The sequence below is a fragment of the Mchenga conophoros genome, linkage group LG20, assembly GCF_057382185.1.
Source record: "Mchenga conophoros isolate Kocher_MC1m ecotype Shallow Benthic linkage group LG20, M_conophoros_male_GT1.1, whole genome shotgun sequence".
Lineage (NCBI taxonomy): Eukaryota > Metazoa > Chordata > Actinopteri > Cichliformes > Cichlidae > Mchenga > Mchenga conophoros.
The window spans coordinates 11,223,450-11,244,597 of NC_140545.1; the positions used below are offsets into that span (position 1 = coordinate 11,223,450).

The 21,148-nt window shown below is 43.1% G+C and overlaps 1 protein-coding gene across 7 annotated transcripts in view; it reads right to left on the reverse strand.

Annotated features, from left to right (window-relative positions):
• agrn (agrin) overlaps nt 1-21,148 on the reverse strand; it is a 258,498-nt gene that overhangs the window by 60,515 nt on the left and 176,835 nt on the right. For all 7 annotated transcript variants that reach the window (XM_085261191.1, XM_085261192.1, XM_085261190.1 and 4 more), the window contains 3 exons: nt 12,141-12,362; nt 2,072-2,269; nt 1,366-1,566 (listed from right to left, as the gene is read on the reverse strand). In XM_085261191.1, coding sequence (XP_085117317.1) covers nt 1,366-1,566; nt 2,072-2,269; nt 12,141-12,362 — 621 coding nt within the window. The remainder of the gene's footprint in view (nt 1-1,365; nt 1,567-2,071; nt 2,270-12,140; nt 12,363-21,148) is intronic.

Genomic DNA, 21,148 nt, shown 5'->3' on the forward strand with positions numbered 1-21,148 from the left:
AGACAATGAGGAGTGTGTAGCTGCGTGTGTGCGTGGTGACAGTAAGTCTGCACGTCTGCATCGAGGGCATACAGTTTCACATTTCTTCATGCTCCACATACAAAAAAAGTCACTTATCTCAGTCAATGAAATGATGTTAAATCGGCCACAAGAAGCTTTGATGGTGCGATTCGCCTCGCAGGCCTGGGGCCAAATACGGCAGACAATGGTAGTGGGGGGGTTAGGGAGGAAAAAGAAAAAAGACCCCTGGCTGTAGCAATCAAAATGGAAGTGGATTCCCCCTCATCTCTATTTGCCCTGTCCTCCATCTACCCCCTCCTTTCTTCTCTCCAGCCATCCCTCCTGCCGGCAGGTGTAATCTGCTCCCCTTCACACCTTGTCAGTAGATGACTATGTTCACTGTGATGGCCAACTAGCCACGAGGGAACAGCAGCATTGCCACTGTCTGCATTTAAAACCAGAGGCTGGCATTTTGCTCCCTCCAGAGTTGTCCCCAAGAAGGGGATGAGCGAGGGACTGTGATATCCCGCCTCAGTCTGTCAGCGCTGATCAAGATATGATCTGCACGGTGAATTAGAGTTCATTTATTCAGAATGCGAAGCGATGACAAAGCTACAGGCATGGAAATGAGGGATACTCACATTAAGTGCCATCGGTCACGCATTTAAAAGCCTAATTGAATAGAAGAGCTAGATAAAATGTGTACCCTAGCTGTCACAACACAAACAAACACAACCTAGCCCCCCTCCTAATAAAAGCCGAGCATAATAATTCGTGCTATTACAGCTCGTGCTGCGAATTCAGGTAAAAGTACATGCAGTAATCACCAGCCTACAATTCACAGATCATCTTTTTAGCAGACATAATATTCTCAGGCTCTAATATACTTCAGTCATCTATACTCAGCCCTTACCTCATTTTTAGCTACCTCTAATGCATGGAGCATTTAGCTTGGGATCCCATCTACAAGTTCCAAATATCAAATGAAAAACTGTCTGCAATTAATTAGTTTCAGTTTATTGAGGCATCAAGGAGCAATGGGGGGGAAGTGGTGAGATCAATAAACAAAAACCAGCTGCAGCTCATACGTTGCACAGCACGCTCGCGAACAAAGTCAGCCAGACAAGCAGCCAATGAAAACACTGCGTTGAAAACGTACAGCTGACCTGAGCTTAATCACCCAGAAGTCATTTCTGGATTTCTAACAGGTTTTGTTTACAGAAACACACCGCGGCTGTCGCCTCATGTTTTTTGCAGTGTTAAGCCGACGCAGACGTCGCAGCTACGAATCCACAAACGACTAAATACGGCACCGCAGGTCGCTTGATAAAGATAATTACACCGTTTCAAAGTCCATTTTCCTACCTTCGTCGCAGCTGCCGAGCCTCGCCACGTCAATTCTCGTCATCTGCGTGCAGGAATGTCTGCGAAGTTCACACTCATTGTCGTAGGTGGTGCCATCACTTCCACACACTGGGGAGTAGGGCTCGCCTGAGCACGGCGGGCACTCACACCTATTCTGGACGCACCGGGCACCCATGGCACAAACAGTGTTGCCACATGTTTCTGTATTAAACACACAGCAGAGGGGCAGGCCACAGCATGACTGGTGAGTTATTTTGATGGATATGATCCACATGGACATTCAAAGTCATCTCTGGAATATATTTTTAAACAGGATTTCTCTTTTCCTTTTTCTATTTGTCATGCACGCTGCTTCCCCTCGTAATATATTCCACTTTAAAACATATACAGCACATGCTGCTGGAGCAATTTCCCATCTGAGAATTCAGTTTGACAAGTTTGCTTGTATTTGAAGTGCCTGCAGTTTTATGAGCTTCCTGATGGGCACTATTTTTACATGTCATTTCCATATTTAACTCAGAGCCAGAGGAAAGAAATGAATCTTTTACATATGAACATTGCACACTTTTTCCCTAGCCTAATATCAAATCACCAGTTTGTGCTAAGATCGCTGATGTGTCCTTCATATTTATACTAATAATGACACACTGAAGATGACATACTGTAACTACCAGACATATTCTCCATAAATGTATGCATTACTTACTGCACTCTCCTTGGCCGACCACTCGGAGGTCCATCTGTTGTTTGCAGGCCCGCACATGCAGCTCACACTCGCTGTTGTAGGTGGTACCATCGCTGCCGCACACAGGCTGGTGGGACTTGACACACTCTGACGGACACACACACTGCTTGCTCTGGGCATCGCAGATTGCCCCAAAAGAGCAGTTGGCACAGGCCTCATCTAGATGGGGACAAGCAGGCAAACAAATGGTTAAGTGTGTCTGTGCATGTGTGCTTCCTGTGGGATTACATAACCTTGGCGCCGAGGTCTGATTCTAAGAGAAACGGTGAATTTAGAGGATATTAAGTTTCTTTTACACTGCTCGTATTAATGTATGGTAGACTTAAAATGGATTCTCTTATGTTATCATTATGCAAATGCAGTGCAGTGCAGTGCTTTTCAGCTCATCTTACTTTCTGATGATGCTTGAAACATCACTTAAGTGAATATAAAGTTGCGAGGGAATGAGTTTCTGGCTACTACAGATTCTTAAAGTAGTGTTGGTTTGTCATTTGGTCTTTCAGCCACAACATTAAAACTACTGACAAGTCAAGTGAATAACACTGATTATCACATTAGGATATAATGTTCTGCTTGGAAACACTGGGTCCTGTCATTCATCTATATGTTACTTTGATATCACACGGGGTCATATGATTGTTGGGTTTTTCTCTGTATGCGTTGCTGTAGGGTCTACCTTACAATATAAAGCACCTTGAGGTGACTGGTGTTGTGATTTGGCGCTGTATAAATACAGCTGAATTGAATTACTTTGACGCACCCATTATCATTAATTTTGAAAATGTTGGAGACCAAACTGGTGAGGTGCTAAGCAAAGAAACCAAAACTGTGCCAATACTGGAAAAAGTTCAAACTTACAGTACAAATATTTTACTTTACAAGCTCAGTATATGGAGTGAAGATTTGGAAAATTCAATCTTACTAGAGGATGGAAAATCAGAGTACTGAGATCCCACTTAATTACACACCACAGAACTGGATGCTTCAGCCCTAAGTCTTTGTGGCATAGATTCAAAAAGATGCTGGAAACGTTCCTCAGAGATTTTGGTCCATACAGACATGATGGCATCGCACATAGACTGCAGCTTTGTCAGCTACACATCCGTGATGAAAATCTCCAATCCCACCACGATCAAAGGATGGCCAATCCATCTAAGTACAGTGAACTTGTGTTCAAGGAACCAGTTTGAGGTGATTCGATCTTTGTGACATGGTGGGTTATCCTGCTGGAAGCAGCCATCAGAAGTTGGGTACACTATGGTCCCAAATGATTGGACAAGGTCTGCAACAATACTCAGGTAGGCTGCGGTGTTTAAATCATGCTCAGTTGCTATTAAAGGGCTCAAAGTGTGCAACAGAAGTATTACACCACCATCAGCAACCTGAACCATTAATACAAGGCAGGGTGGAGCTGTGATTTTATGTCGTTTACGCTAAATTGTGACCCAAACTGCTGAATGTTACACCAGAAACTAAGCCTGATCAGACCAGCTAATGTTTTTCCAATTTTCCATTGCCCAGTAGAGGTGAGCACATTGTAGCCTCGGTCTTGACGAGGCATTTCTGACCAGAAAACCTTCATTCAAATGATGTTTTGTCCCTAGAGATGACTGTGTGGAAAAATCAATTTCTGAAATGCCCACAGTAGCCCGTCTGCCACTAAAAAACACGCCACCTTCAAAGTCCGTTTGAACTTCAGCAAGATGTCTTGAACACGTCTACACGCCTAATTGGAGTTGCTCCCGTGTGATTGGCTAATTAGATATTTGTGTTAACAAGCAGTTGAACAGGTTTGCCTAATAAAGTGGCTGGAGAGTTATGTTACTCCTGACACATTGCATTGTTATATAAATAGACAAGGCACCAACGTCTAAAGGAACACTAAAACAGTTTGGGTAGAGTGACACATGAAAAGAATATTTTAAAAGAAATTCCACTAAAATCAAAACTCTTTCTTCTTGGTGAGTGTTTAGATGGACACGGTAACAATGGAAATGAACAAAAGTGGAAAAATAACTCTGTTTTTTAAATGGATAAAAAAAGAACATTTGTATTCTATATGTCTCATAATAAAAAATGTCTCATTTGTTGCATTTTTCTCATGCAAAATTATGCTAAGAACTAAGCATGAGAATCAAGGCAAACATTATTTACTATTCAGAGCTACAGGAAATAACCTGTTTTCCCATTTTTCCTGGGAAAACAAGGAATTTGTATAAAGCTTTATTAGTGTACATGAGGTACATTCACATGATATTAAAGAATACAGAAAGCCGCACACATGCCATTTAAAGTTTACTGCATGTCAGAGGTAAAAACTATGCCATGAAATAAAAAAACTTCCCAGACAGAGCCCTACCACAGCACAAATCCATGGAGGAGGATTTTAGAAAAGATGCTAAAGTGCATGAAGTTCCCAGGAGCACAGTGGGTTCCATCACTAAAGAAATTTCAAGCCAACCAAAACCAGTCTTTCTGGAACTGAAACTAAATAGCTGAACACAATGAGCTTTGAAAATTGTCACCAAAAATAGATGAAGCTACCAGAAGGTCAACCGCACTCAGTCAATCAGGACTTTATGAGAGTGGTCAGAAACTGAAGCTAGTCCTGAGTAAAATCCACAACAGGGCCATGCTAGAGTTTGCCAAATTACACTTAAATCATTCTGAAAGCATGAAGGAAACAATTCTCTGCTCTGATGAGACAAGAATTGAACTCCTTGGCCGGAATAGCAATTGTTGTAAGTAGTGAAAGCCAGGTACTGGATGGGAGTAGCCAGCACCATTTTTTGGGAAGCCTTCTCAGCAGCGGATGCTGAAAAGAACTAGCCTCAACTGAGTGTGACAAATCACGCTTTCCCTTAAGATTGTAAGGCTAATTATATATGGCCCAAAATATGCTGTTTTTCCACCGCTTTTCAGTCAGAATCAAGCTGAGAACATCTGTATTCTCTCGCCAGATGCTACCAGAAAAAAAGCAAAGAGAGCTTTTGAAATCCTTGATTTTAGTATGAGGATTTATCTAGCTCATCTGTTGACTGATTGGCTGAGACAACGTTTCCCTCAAAAGAAACAGCAGGGCAGGCTCAGGGTGCTGACTGAGCCCTCATGGGGACATGAAAGAAAAATGAGAAGGCAAATCCAAGTCCTCATACACAGAAAAGGCTAGTAGTATAGACACCTTTTCCTCTGACACCAATTACACTGGGAGGATTGCATTAGCACAGCTCACTATCACATTCAATTAGGGGCAGGCTAATACCCACCGCTGATTTAGCACTAATTGAGAGAGGCAAGGCTGGCTGCTGGAACCCTCCACATTATTAATCTGTTTATTACTCTTTTAGAGCCATTCATTTCCTTCATCTCTCCATCTAATGTGGGCATCCGCTGCTTTCTTGATTAACAGCTATCCACTTAGAAGTGGATATGGCAAGAAACGTGGCACTTTATGTACAGTACATGGCCTGTGGGAGCCTGTAGGAGCAAACGTTTCATTCTGTGGAGGTGGAATGATCAGTTCTATGAAGATATGCTTAAATTAAACTGCACGAGCAGGACATTCAGGGCAACTGTCTATGCTAAATTCATGTGTGCTTTTGCTCTGGGGCTATTTTTCACAGTGTGGCCTTCTGTCTTGAGTTTGAGTTTGGGGACATCTGAGTGCCTTGGCACCCGATGACATTTTTCTATAATCATATTTTAGGCTCCAAGTTTGTTGCAACAGTTTTTGGATTGCTCTGACCTTTTCCAACATGTCACATTTTTTTTTTGCAGAAGGACCTTTACACTATTTTGCTGTTGAAGACCTGACCAGCACAGACCCGTTCAATACTCTTGCTATCATCTCGGTCACACACAGCAATCCAGACCTCAGCGTCGGTGGCTGACCTCACTGATGCATTTTCTTTATAGGATGGGAGCAAATTCCTGCAGATTCCACAATCTTGCAGAAGATTACCACACCATACTTTCACAATGGGGTGTCACATAAGAGTGGAGTATTGAGGTACCATTATTGCTTTTGTCAGTATTTAATGGCTAAGAGTACTTAACAATTATTTTCATTGCTCTCGAGGAAAAAAAAGAATCTCCCCTGCACAGCTTTTCTATGACAAAAAAGAAATAAACATAAAACATAGTAAAAGTGTACTGCTGTGGTCGTGGATCCTCTGTGGCTGAGACAGCTATAAATCAGGAAGTGGAAGTGGTGAGTGTTGTCCTTTATCAGGCCCTGTGTCCTGATAGTAGCCTCGCTTCTTTATCAGCTCCTGCCCCTCGCACCTGGCTCTCTGCACTGCCTGATCCTCCAGACAACATGCATCACAGACAGAAGAGGAGGGGAGCCTCAGTTCAAAGCCGGGAAAAGAGAGGAGATTGTTGCCATTACTGATAATGTTAGGATGTGTACTTTTTGTCATGTCTGATCTCTGAATCAGTCGTCTTCAAGTCTGTCATCACCATTTCTGGGTTTCAGTGGTTTCTGAAGGCAACCTCGCAACCATTAAAAGTTCAAAATTTAAGGTAAAAAGTCTGGCTGGCCATTATGAAACACAGACATGACAATAAAGAATGGGAGATATTACAACAGGGGATCTTTCATCTCATGCAAATGCTTTTCAGGCGCAAGAACCTAGAGAAATATAGAGTATGACACACTGTCCAAGATCAAAGTAAGATATTTTAAAGCCTTTTTGTGTGAGTTCTGATAAAAAACCTGACACAAATATTCACTAAATAGCTTAAGAGTCAGCTAAAATTAGTTCTGCCTTTACAGCAGAATGATTCAGGCTAATAATGGCTCAAAGATGGCACCATTCTCTGGTCCAAAAACAGCTGCCAGCTGTGAGTATGGAGATCGGCTGATCATTAGATATGCTTAATAACATTTGGGCAACCATTTAGGCAGAACTGGCACCCAGATCACGGGAGTTAGAATGTTCGCCATTCAGAGCAAGTCTGCCATGAGTCTGGCAATAAGGTGTGCTTAATCTAGACTGGCTGGGGTATACAAGTTTGGCATATGTGAAATCTACAGTATGTTTCTAAACTGTCTGAAGGTGCTCTCTAAAATGGTAATACTGGCATGGCAGGGAGCAAGGTCCAGGTCAAGCTGAACATGGTTGCATGGCCTAACAAGTGAGCTACGGTGGTACCCACACAAACTGTTCCTGAGCCTGGGCAGTGATTTCCATGTCTGTTTTTGATACAGTGCCACCTGAAGGCCTGAAGATTGTGGGGTTCACATGTTGAATTTCCTCCTTGTCCCTTGCACAAAGAGTTCTCCGGATTATCAGAAACATCAGATTTAATATACCCTAGACCACAGGTGTCAAACTCCAGGCCTCAAGGGCCAGTGTCCTGCAGGTTTTAGATGTGTCCTTGATCCAACACATATAAATGGCTAAATTACCCCCTCAACATGTCTTGAAGTTCTCCAGAGGCCTGGTAATGAACTGGAGGCCTGGAGTTCAACAGCCCTGCCCTAGACTTGGAGATATACAATGTTACATTGACAAATGTTATTTTGAAGTTTGTATATGTCATTTTTTCCGGACTGGTGAGCCTGTAACCACCTTTTATTTTTGAGAAACTCTCTAAGATGCTCTTTTTGTACCCAGTCATGTTACAGACATATTGCCAGTTAACCTAATCCTTTGTAAAATGTATCTCTAGCCGTTTCTTTTTAGTACCACTTAGTTTTTCCAACCCTTTGCTGCCCATATACAAATCATCTTGAGACCTGCAGCCGCCATCAAATTCAAAATGAGCAAATATTTCTCATGAAATAGTAAAATGGAGCATTTTAAACATTGTTTTCTATGTTCTACTGTGAATAAATCATTGGTTTATGAGATTTGCAAATCATTGCATTCAGTTTGTATTAACGTTTTAATAACATGGGATCCAAACTTTTTTGGAATCAGGGTTTCATAATATCCTCACGCATGTCTTTAACTATCAAAGAAAACCTTTCTTCCTTTGGATGAGGACCTGCTAATATTTTGTCAAGGTCCCCTTGGAGTCCCAGAGATCTGATGTTAGCAACTTTGCACTTTAACAGTTTGTGCTGCTGTGTTTGGACAAAGTGTTTGTGGAGCTGAAGGTGAGAAGGAGGAACAGGAGTGGGTTGGTAGAAAAGTGTCCTTGAAAACATAAAGAACTGACTCATTGAACAGAAAAAACAACAACAAAGACCCTCCAGCTTTACAGCATTTTTTAGATATCCTTACTGGGGAACACCTGAACTGCAGCTGAGGGGGTCTGGGAGGAGTAGTACCTCAGGATTAAACAGAAAGAAGCATGCTGCTTTGTGTTTTGAAGGCTTGTGAACATGCCTGGGTGATAACAACTCCCCTGTTGATGCATGCCTGGCCAGTACACTATTAACTCTGCCCCCCACTTTCTTTGCGCCTCATCATCTTATTTACCTCCATCTCCTTTCCTATGAACATTTATCACATTCTCCTCCCTTTTTCCCTCTGCCCTCTTTTATTCTCTCATTTTTTTCTCACAGGCTGCCTCTGTGACCTATATTTCTTACTCAACTGAGAATATCATTTCCAACACCTGTGGGAGAAAAAAGGGGAAGTTGTTATTTCTGTTTCTCAAATGATTCAGGCACCTCTGCTCTCATCTGTTTGGGTAGTCAGCATGAATGGGCTTTTTTCCTGGGGTGACTGATATCCAGCTGGGGGGTCTATTAACCAAGTGTACCTCTTCCAGCCCCTGTTACAAGGTGGCCCGCCACTCCAATGCAGGAGGAGGAAAAATCTCTGAATAATAACAAATGTCACTCATATTGCTATCAGGTTGCACCTGAGCCATATAGATAACCACTATGTTTCCAGGCCGGAGGGATAGAAATGAAATTATGTCTGGGCCCATGAGAGGCAATAAGCTCCCCACACACACACACATACACAGTTAAGTTCCCTGTTGTGGCACTTCTCTCACCCGCTACACTATTGCTACCCTCACAGCCTCACCTAAGCTCCTACTTCTGAGCCTGGCAGCCATAAATATGACAGCGTACACACTATAGAGCATTTGGATGGAAATAACAAAACGGCAACAGTAAACAAATGCATCCTTTCCTTGGTGAGTGTTCTGGAAATCATATAAATGAAATAATATAAAGACCAACAGTACTGCCGCCCCTCATCTCTTTATATTTTGTTAGGAAAATGGGAAACAGGTGCACCGATTTATTCAAACAAATTCAAATACACATGGAAATACACAAAGTAAGGCAACAGTAAAGTTTGAGGTTTTACAGTTCTAATAAGGCTGAAAGTTAATATTTGGTATGACCACCTTTATTATTCAACTCAGCCTGAACTCTCTTATGTAGACTTTCTGTAATGTCTTTAAGTAGGAATAGTTCTTCCGGCTTCCTGAAGGACATTCAAAGCTCTTCTTTGGATCTTGGCTGCCTTTTGTTCCATTCTCTATCATGATGATCCCACACTGCTTCATTAATGTCGAGGTCTAGGCTCTGGGGAGGCCAGTACATGACTGATAGTGTTCCACTGTGGGTTTTCTTTTCTTTCCAGGTATGCTTTTACTGGCAGTTACACTGGCATTTCGTTTAGAGAGGTTACACCATGTTTTACAGATGAATGTAGACACCCACCTCTCTACTGACCTCCTCTGTACAGTACAGTAATGTATATCCTGATGTATAAGACCCGTTGCCACTTTTCAGTCCAACTCCTGTTTAATTTGGCATATCTCAGCCTTTTCTCGCTGTTTACCTCACCGAAAGATGGCTTCTTGATGGCCACTCTTCCACTGGGACTATTTCTGATGAAGGTTTGGTGAGCATTAGCTGAAGGTCCAGATGCATCTTGGATCGTTTCCTATGTCTCCTTATTGTTTTCCTATTTCTTAAGGACATGACTTTTAGCTACAATTGATCTACTGTAGTTGTTTAATCCTGCCAATTATTCTTTTGTTGTTAAAGCTGTCAGATAATAACTCTTAGGTAATTGCTTTTTTTGGTATGAAATTGAGTAAATCATAGTGTAAAGTGGCTTAACAAGCAAAAAACACTTAACTGAAAATGGTCAGGAACAAGATATGGACTGAAAATGTGTGAAAAAACAGCCAATGTCCAAATAAAAATGACGAAAGAGCTTCTGGAGAATTACTGACAAAGAAAAAACACATACTGTATATAAGAAGGTCTGGCTCCTTGGAAATAAAATCTAAAGAAATGAGGGGGGGCTCGAGACTTTTGCACAGTCTGTATATTTTGTAAGCCTAATTATCACCAGTGCTGCTGCTCTTCTGCAGTGCAAAGGTCAGACATTCTCATTTTATTCACCTTCTTTCTGTGCATATATCTTTAACACTTAATTCCTATTCTTCCTACTCCACCTGAAGGCAGCACATATTGTTTCGCTCCTTTTCTGCCTCGTGAACCTGTATAGTATATTAGTGAAGGGAATAGCTGGTGATAATTAGGTGAGATAATAGCTTAAGTCAGTCAGTTGTTATGGTGCTGAATAAAAGCCCAGTAAAGCTGTGCAAACAGCCCAGAAATAACCCACATTATCATCGCCATCATTTCTCGGCTGGCTCGCACTTGGCAAGCCAATGCCTCAGCATTTTTATGGCACCATTGCGCTGACGCAGGCCTGTTCCTCTGGGAGCCAAGAACCATCCATAGTGCTGGATTACACACAGAGTCCCTCAGCCCCGCCAGCTCGTCCTGCCTCTCGCTTTTTAAAATAAAGACTATTCATTACCGCGGAGGGACTCCGAGCCGTCTACCTGTGGTGTGGCACTGACGGGCCTGCCCACCAACTGAACACTGCTTTAGATCTGTTTCTCTGCGGCATACATCCTTACACGCTGGAGTTCAATTAAGAGAAAGCTGGGAGGGGAGGATGATAGATGTAGTACACAGGCAGGCAGAGAGTCCACATAGCAACTCTCCAGGAACTAACTCTGTCATTCTAAGTATAAAACTCTAAAAAAACGAGCTCTGTTAAAAGACTTTGGTTCCTTTGTGCAAAAAATAAAATAAATAAATAAGTAACAACCATAAAATCTTTTCACACTTTAGATCACGAAGAGCAAACTGATTGTGCTGCACTCATCATGTTTGAAACTGCTCATCTCATCCACAAATACAGTACTGCAGAGGCCAACAGACTTTTGCTGTCGTCAAAATATGCAGGAAAAAAAATCTATTGCATTAAAATTGAGTTACACAGACAGTCTGGCCATGGGGCTAACAGCCACTGTACTTCTGCCCAGTTTGAGTAAAAAGTGAATGACTTGATTGTAGACAAGCAAGAATACTCAATAACCAATTAGAGTCCATGGGAAAATTGGCGTTGCAAAATGGCCACGGAGTACTCACTGAGTGGCTTTACCAAGCTGCAAAAACCTGTCCATATGGCTGTGTGCCAGCATAGTGGGTATAGAGATATTTTTACCACTTGAAGCTCCACTGTCGCTGGTATACTAATGACTAGCTGATACTCCGGCAGTGAAAGACAAAGCCAAGTGACTCATGTAGCCAATTACAGAAAAATATGCACCGCGCTCTGTTTCATCAAAAGCAAAGTGCATCTTCACTTAAAGGTCAAAACAGGCAAATTGGAGTTGTGGTGTTGCTATAGAAGGGCTGATGATGAGCACAGAGGAACAGATAAAGAGTAACGGACAAGGGATCATGAAATTCATCAGTGTGTTAAGTATTGATTTGCCTTTGCTGGATTTGAAATGGCTCCCAGTGGGGTCACACATGAATATAAAGTTATGTGTGTTAATTGTTAACGTCTGTGGATTATAATTTTGCCTCTCCGCATTGTGGTGCTATTAATTAATTTGCTAAATCATATTCCGAGATCCTTCCATGTCTGTAAGCTATGATTCACAGCATTTCACAGTCATGTCTCCTCACTATAGCTGACTGCATGGGGCAATGTGACCGTACGAGCATGACGCTAATTTGAAATTCATTACTGAGATGCAAGCACTTTTATATTTGGGTTTTGTGACAGTGAGTACTCACCGCAGGGTCCTTTGTGTTGGATGCTGATTTCCTTCTGCAGCGCACAACCCATCAATCGCATCTCGCAGGGGCTGCCGTAGGTCTGGCCGTCGGATCCGCACACGGGGTCGGACGTTTGCGGGCAGGCTTCGGAACACTCGCACACCGCTTCGTTGTTCTTGACCACACACTCTGCCCCGTGACTGCACGCTACATGCAAGCACGGGCTCGGTATGTTGAGATCTGAAGGCCGACCACCCAAGAGACAGAGATCACAGTTAGAGGCATGGTAGCAAACAGTACAGCCTTAGTGGTCGGGGAGAATATAAAGTTGAGGTTGGAGAGAAGTCTGGGGTTGCAAAAGAGCACAGGTGATAGTGAGGTAAGTTAGAATATCGCTACAAATAGAAGCGCTGGTTTTTGTGTTAGAAAGGGTTTAGGGAGAAACAGAGATATGATGGAATATGCAATGCAGCCCTAGTCCTGTGTCACCTCAACTTCCTTAGTTTCCTATGTCATTTCCTTGCCTTTGTACCTATCCTGATGTATCCTGAATCTTTGAAGAGTCCACGGAATCCAGAGGCACGAGGACAGTGGATAAAAACATGTCCCTGTAGCACAATAGAGATGAAACAGCCTACGAACAATGGTTGCACTGCCTTTTTTTTTTTTTCCTGCGCGTAAACGCCTGGATTAATTGACGTTCCCAGTGTGCCCCTTCAAAGGCTGCCATTTGCATCTCAGTGAGAGCCATTGCTTCAGCCAAAGCTGGTTGAACTGACATGCAGGAGCAAGAAAAGGAAGAGCACCAGGGATAGCGTTTGCTTTTTGAGAGAGTGAGAGAATTAAAAAGAGAAAGAAATAGGCGAAAAGAAGAAAGAGCCCTCTGCTTAATAATTCAAAAAAGGCAAGCTCCTGGGCAGAGGCAGATATGAAATGTGAACATCAGAGAGAGGTGTCTGCCTCAGTCTTTTCTCCTCACACGCTAACTCCAGCATGACTTCATTAAAACGAGGACAGGATTTTGTACCCATGGTTCTGGTAGCGGCAGATGGGTGTAGGCCAGGGCCGATAAAACCTGACTTGATCAGAACAGAGTAAAAACCTGACGAAAAAAAATGGGCGTGAACAACGCTTTGATCACAGCCTCCCATCCCATCACTTCTTTAAAGCTTTATGTACCAGGGAAAATATTATATGGCATCGTGTGCTCTCTGAGTCGGGGGCGCCGGCATGTGTGCGCGAGCGCTGCCAGCTCAGCCCGACGGTCGGAAGATTGAAGCCTTAGGTGGGATGGTGCGCACTCCGGTATCGAGAGCGAGCGAAAGATGATAGCCTGGCGCCGTAGTGGTTTTCATTTAGAAAGTTTCACGCATGAGGAACGGATCCCTCTGCTAAATGTGGTGTGTCTGCAGATTAGAGGAAAACGCAGACGGAGGCATCAAATAGTTTCTGATGAGAAGCCGTGGTTGAAATGGAAAGTGGTGCCGTTTCACAACCAAAGCGAAACAAAACTTGCTTCCTCCTTCTGCGCCACCTTTCTTGTGAGCTTTGGTTAGATGAGTAGAGGTGCTGTCATGGAAACTGCCCTTTGTAATGACGCCACCCATGGCTCCATCATTACTGAGACCATTATGGGATTAGATAGTAACACGGGGGTGTTGTGGGTGGGGGGCTGACTTGGCATGTGCGAAGCCCCATGATTCATTTATCAGCTCAGGGATGTTCAGCTGAGCCTCAACTCGTAGCGCTAACACGAGGGGGGAAATTATCAACTGATAACGCAGACGGTGGCAATTAGCTTGTTGCACTCTGATGAAAGAAAGGGGGTATGTGGGATAAAGATCAGTGTTATCTACATAAGACAGATCATTTGGCTCATCTGTCTGAATTATGATCACTCCTGAGCTGAACTGCAGATATTAAAATAAAAATGAGAGCAGATGTAACATAGTTTGTCCACGACCGCCTACTTTTTTCCCACAACTGTAATTGAGCAAATCTTTCCCGATCTCGAGCGCGGGCGCTCTCATTTCCGAGGGCGAGTGTTTCAGATTAAAGGGTGAAACACCGTTATTGATTTCTGCGTTGGGAAGGCGAGCTGGCTTTTCAAAAGAGCTCGGAGGTGCCACATAAATATGAAAGCTGCTCAATGCCGCTTAATTCGGTGCCGCTTCAAAAACAATTGATTCCCTGTGATCTCATTTCAACGCCTTGTGTCTGTGTGTGTGTGTCTCCAAGTGCGTGTAACCGTTGTACGCTTGTGATCCGAGCTTAACTGTACAACCTTGGCCTGCATTAAAGTTCACCAGCCCACTTCCCAAGGACGGGCTCCTAAAACACAACTGCAGCCTCCGATAAGGCCTTTGTCTCCCATTCTCTTTGTTTCACACTCATAAAAAAGATGAAAGAATTCCCCTCCAAAACTATTTTTTTTATCATCCTCCACCTCTGGGGGGCAAAATTTCTGCCCGATTTATTAACTGGAGACAATATACGAGGGTGGAAAAAAAAGACAATCTCCCCAAGTGTAAAAAGAATCTTGTGACACAGTTAAAAAAAGAACTGAAGCTGTCTTTTTACTTTCCCTTGGATGCAGGGAGAAGCTTTGAAATGGCGGGCCTAAGCTTGGTCGCTCACAAGCCTTTTCCAGCTCTCTTTCGCTCTCTGGTCTTCTCCCAAATAGAAAAATCCATCTCTTCATGCATGTATCAGTCCTTCTTTCAGGCAAGTCCAGAATACACTATAGTTTCTGGCTTTAAAGTGTTCTGTTTTATGCACGAAAATTAGCTTGACAGTTAGATGGGAGGTGCCAAACACATAGCACAGTAGCCAAGGCATTGTTTTAGTGGCTGAGCAGGTGCAGTGAATTGTCTCTCATGGATAGAGAAAAGTGGAAGGAGAAGAAAAAAGGCACGAATACTTTTCCCTCTCTCTATTCTCCAATCAAGGATTCAGCTCTGCTAGTGTGTAATCTGCTCTGTTTCTGTACTACCACACCGGCTGACAGGACTTTACATTCCGGGTGTCGCCTCAGTCTGTATCCTCTCCTGCTAGGAGGCATGTAAATTTATCCATTTTAATTAGTGCGGTATTTTAATAGCATGCCTCCACTTCAGGACTCAGGAGGGGATTACTTCGGGTTAGGCCGCAGTGTCACTAGCAGACCACGTCAAATATTGAGAGGACACGTTCCTCTGATTCCCTGATTGCTTACCTGTCTGCCTGAAGTCTTATTATTGCTCACTTAGTGGAGTTATATGACAGATAAAGTGCCAAGGACACCACAGTGCTGCTTATAAAGCTTAACGGCTCCTTGTTAGGTTGCGCGATGGCACGGCGCGCTCCGGTCAGACTCAGCTGTGACTGTGGCTGCTGCAGTGAGCGGGCCCACACTGTTAACCCCACCGTAACATGTCGCTGAAATGCTGGGAGATTATTTTGGCGAGCGTTTCCTCCCATCTCCGCTCAGCTCATACATATGTTAATTGGACTTTTCCCCCCTTGGGTCTGTGTGCAATTCCAAATCATTCCCTATATTATGCAGGGCAGTGAATCAGTGTAATCCAGGTGATGCTTGCAGTGGCCAACTGGCAGGAATAATCACCTACAACTGCAACCCATTACAACACAGGATTCCAATAGGGTGCAGCCAATCTGCAGCAAAATCCCGCCTTCTGTGTGTCTCCACTGCCAGGGCTTTGATCCGACTCCCTTTACCTCCCTCACATTAAAAACATTTATGTATCATATTAGTCGAGGGAGAGGGAGGTGCAGAGAAAAGGCTATATTAGCATACAGCAAAAGGCATACCCGCAGGCTGTGTCTGTCTACCACTGAATACTTATCACAGGCAGGAGGTGAGTCGAAGCCTCTTTGTGCTTGTACAACTAAGAATGTGTTGCTCTTCAAAATAGAGACGAGCAAAAATAACACGGGGAGGGGACACAAGCTGGCATCCCCTGATCTTTTGAGATATATCCATCAGAGATGAGATGATACGCAAATATTGTTGGTCTAATCCAAAAAAGGTGGTGATCTAGTCATTAGGGTGTGTATGTTGCAGGAAGTTTAAAAAAGTAAAGAAAAAACGGCACACCAGTTCGCTTCACTTACTGCATCTCCGATCAAATCAGGAGCTACAGCACGAGGAAGGCCTAGGAAGACATTTTTTAAAAAATGAAAAGAAAACTGTTGAAATTGAAAGAACTGCATGGCTGATCACACCCCAACGGAACACCAAGCCCGCCTCAAGTCACTCCTGACACCCCGTTGACCCACATTTCTCTGCAATTTCTGCTCAATGACAGCCTGCGGGCCGCAGTAAGTGGACCGGCGGTCCCTAGCTGCCGTCAATCAGGCTCCCGCGGCACTTCCTCTAATTAACTTGATTAGCAATAACAGCACTGGTGATCTCAGGCTGACTTACACACTCAGGCTTCGCGACTGTTTGTTAGTCCAATCACAAACGCGCAGGGGGGAGATGCTCATCAAATAAACATGCAAATGATAAAATATTCTGCACAAAGTCTTGACACCTAAGGTGACAGATTTTTTTCTTTCCTGCTTTGCAGAGCTCTTTGTCAATGACAATGTGTCTTCCACTGAGTGATTTTGTGTTAACCTCCAGAGGCGACAGGCAACACATTTCAAGCAACTTGCACTTGCGTGAGCTTTTCTGCACTTGTGATTGCGCTCGCTCGCTCTCTCGCACACAGCTGTGTACACACGAAATGACAAAAGAGCCGCGGATAAAGATTTTGTGTCCTCAAAACCAGCTCCTTCATTTGTTCACTCCTTGTTTATGTGTGCGTGTGTTTCTAATAGGCTGCCTTGTGTTACTGATTTTACTGAATCATTCTCCTTTATGTGCTAAAAAGCAACACTGCTGCTTGTATTTTTGTTTTATGAACAACATAACCACCAATTCAGAGGGCCCTCTCTACTTCGTATTCTGTTAATACCAGACGTGAGGCTAGTACATGAACGGGCTCCAGGGACCTGTGGTGAGCAGCTATGCACTCCTGTAGTCTTTTCCATTGATTACTACTGAATATGCACCAAAATAGCATGCCCGCTGGGCAGGAAGTAAGCTACAGCGCAACTTTGGGCCAAGATAGAGGAGAGAAGGCAAAGATTTAATTATGCATTTTCACTGCAAAAGTAATAAATTTTACACAGTCTGGTTCCCTCATATCAAATAAATAGATTCCTTTTTTTAAAGGCATTTTAACAAGCACAATCATTTATGTGGGGAAAAAAAGTTGTTGAAAAGATACTTTCTTCCAATTAATGGGCTGTCTCGTGTTGCTTTTTTGGTTTTCAGCTTCAGATTGACTCAGTGTCTTTTTTGGCAGAAAGGCATAGCAAATATACTTCGTAAATACAGGAGCTAGCACTTTAAGTTGCTCTGTTATTTCACATCACTTTTATCAATGGGGAAATTTTCTAGAATCAGAATACAATAGACTCAAACATCAAAGAGTCTCCCATCATTGCTCGGTCCTCTAAATATAGCTGAAAATACAAGAACATTTCTGCAACAGACCACGCTACATGCACACTTCCTTGCTTAGTTTCTGCTGATAGCCTGCTGTGCTGACATCATAGAGGACAGAGGGGAAGAAAAACAGGATTTCTTTGCATTAGCCTAAAAATATTCTTGTGTAGTGTGAAACACTTAACAGAGGCCATCTGGGGAGATTTACAATCAATCTCAAATTAACCACTGCAGACATTTTCTTGCATTTTATTCAAACGTCGGATGAAGGCAAGTTCGACTGCACGTCGGGGTTGCAATTATGTTTTAACCTGCTATTAAAACTGTGTGTGTGTACTGTAGAACAGCAACCTGGTCTATGAATAAGTCACACAAAGTCCAGTAAATAATTGAACCTCTTTAAAAGTTGATAGATCTTTTCCTCTGTTGGTGCCAAACGACTCTTATGTTTCCATCTTAGAAACCAAGGCTGCTGACCTGTCCGTCCTCCTTCCCAGCAGTCTACTCTGATTCATTTCCAGCAAAAGTCATTCGCGTGTTTACAGACCTCTGGAAGATTTGTGACTCTGTCTGGACTTAAGTAAATCAGCTAAACGTCACGTGGTGTCTTCATCTCTAAATTGAAGGTTTGGATATCAATCAATTTGGGGGTTTTTCCCCCCTAGGGAGGACAGCCGTCAGGACGTTATAGACATGTTGGGTTTCTTTACAGCACAATCCATTGTGGGGGTGAGTACCGGCAGGGGAGGGGTGACATTAAGGGCTGTCACCCACATGAGAAGAGATTTATGACTGTGTCAAAACTGGAGAATTTCATCCGTTTGACAGCTGGCAGAGTGATCGATCACTCCACCTAACCCACCACTCAACCAGTGAAACAAGAGAATGAAATGAAAAAGCTCAAAAATTATTAAATACCACTCATTTAATTGATCAGATACATGAAACTTTGCCTATAATCTTGACATGGTGGGCAACTGAGTGCGTGGGACTGTTTGACACAGCTCTCATTCTGATTTGACCTTTGACAGTACTGTCATGGCTGCAAGTGTGTTGGCACGTGCGTTCTGATAGGCTATCGATTGATTCTTAAGAGAACTCAGTGCTTTGGAAGTCAGTTCGGAAGATGCTCACATCCTTAAATTATGTGCATCTGTCAGGTGAATCTTTTTTGGTTTACAGTGAGAGATCTACACGCTACAAGGTTGAATATAGTTTCATTTAAGAAAGAAAGAAAAAGAAAAATTAAGAGTGAGAGTTCTAATGTGATTAAACACATGGAAACACCGACACACACACACACACACACACACACACACACACTCCTTGCATGCATATCATCTGTCTGACTAAACCAACAGTCTCAGTGGGCACCTAGGCTTGCCTCTTTTGATGTTTAATTAAAACCGTATCGGGGGGCGGTGGCGTTTGTGGCGCTGTGTTTTGAAAAATATGCAAATGTCAATAAAAATGCATTAAAGAAACATAGTACCATCCGCTGACGGCTGCGATGCGCAGTGGAAGGGAGGAAAGGATGAAGAGCGAGGAGGGAGAAAAAAAAAGAGCGAAACAAACGAGGGAGGGGAGGGGGCTGAACTGAGGCAGCATTTGCCAGAAATAATGAAACAGAGCAAAATATATAAGCGCTCGCGCTGCCATTTCCACTATTTAATTTATTCACAGCTCAGACGGCCGAATAATGCAAATGAGTTTTGGTGTCTCCTGACGCTGACGACTGGAGATAACTTTGGTATTCAGCTTCGCCCCAGTGCCTAGAGGATGGACGGATTTCTCTCGTTTTATCGGCCTCTGTCGCAACAACAATAAAAATGCGGACAGCAACTCTGAACGTGATTACACAACGCGTCTGTTGGGCGGATTTCTTGTTTGAGGTAATGTCACACCGAAAAGCATGAGCAGATTACTCCAGCTTTATCACGCATGCTGGGCTATCAGCGTTGTGATGGGAAAGAGCAAAAAAAAAAAAAACCCTGACTCTGAAAAAGATTAACTCAAGACGAGGTCTTCAAATCATCTCTAAAAATGATCACAGAGACACTCGGATACGTAAATGACACATGATTAAAAATATTGGTGCATTCTGCGCTACAGCTTTAAAACAGATGTCATCTTAATTTGGGTGAATCAACCCTTTAAATCAGCCCTTTAACACGAGGAAACACGCTAGACAGAGCGTGTCAGTGCCGAGAACAGAATGGGCCTTGAACATCTTATGATATCGGTTGAAATCCTGCCAACCTGCTTTACACACCGAACCTTGAATGAAGTGTGTGCAGCTTAAGGTTGGCTCACTAAGCTTAGAGGCTAACAAATCTCTTCATTCTTCTTTTATTAACAAAGAGCAATTCACAATACATTCAGCTGGCAGACTTTCACCAGCAAGAATGTTGATATGGGGCAGCTCCGCATTAAATCGGATTTTGTTCAATTACAGTGTTTAATGTTTTGAAAATCATTTATTTTTCACAATATCTGTGCCACCGTGAGACGGTTTAAGCTTAACAGAGAAATTATAGCAAGTAAACTAAAGTGAAGGGGATGGTTAAGGATAGGCAGGGTTGTGGTGATGGTGTTGACCGTTAAGAAGCTGATGTACAACAGGAGAAACCTCTTGTGTTACCTACACATACAGCCACCCTGACCTCAGTCTTTTAATGTTTTCACTAAGGATGTTCTCTGCGTAATTAACATGCGCTCCGCAGACAGTGTCTATACCAAAGCAAAATCGAGTGGCTTCATTTTTCTGATTTAGCAACATCAGTTCTAGAAGACATAAATGCAGATTTGCACAAAATTTTAATTTTCTAGCTAAATAACACATTCTAAAAAAAGCTGTGTAAAATATGATTAAACTATAATTACTACTACTACTAGTAGAACTACTACTAGTGCTACCATATACTTCAGCCCTTCACTGGGTTTCTGTTCAATCCAGAAATGAATTTTAAATCCTCACATACCTGAATGATCGTATTTTCAAGACCTTGTAGGATATAAAATGTTTCATTAAAATGCAGCTGAACTCCAGCCCTACTGCAGGAATCATGCTTACACGTGGTTTGGTGCATTGTTGCAAGCTTTTTACGACACAATCCTGATTGATGGAGCGGGGGGGGGGGATTGTTTGGGAAGCTGTTAGGTTGGGATCTGGCGTGCACTTTGAACATGCAATAAGAGATTAATCAGAGGTATGCATCGGTTAGGCAGGTTAGGTTGAAAATAAAACACAGAGAGGAGAGAGGGAGACTTCTCCAACCTCAGGGATCACATCTTTGCTGGAGGGTAAACAGAAGGAAAAGACATTAATGCCACAAAGACACACAGAGAGACAGAAGTGAGAGGAAAAAGACAGCAGTACAAGACCCCTCCTGTTAGGTCCGCACGGAGCGAGGGGAAGGGCTTCACCCCTGAGAATCCGCTTGATGAGGTCGCCCACTGGGTGACCCCACTTGCCACCTGCAGCCAGACAACCGGGAAGCCGGCCAAATGGACATAGACAGACAGACTG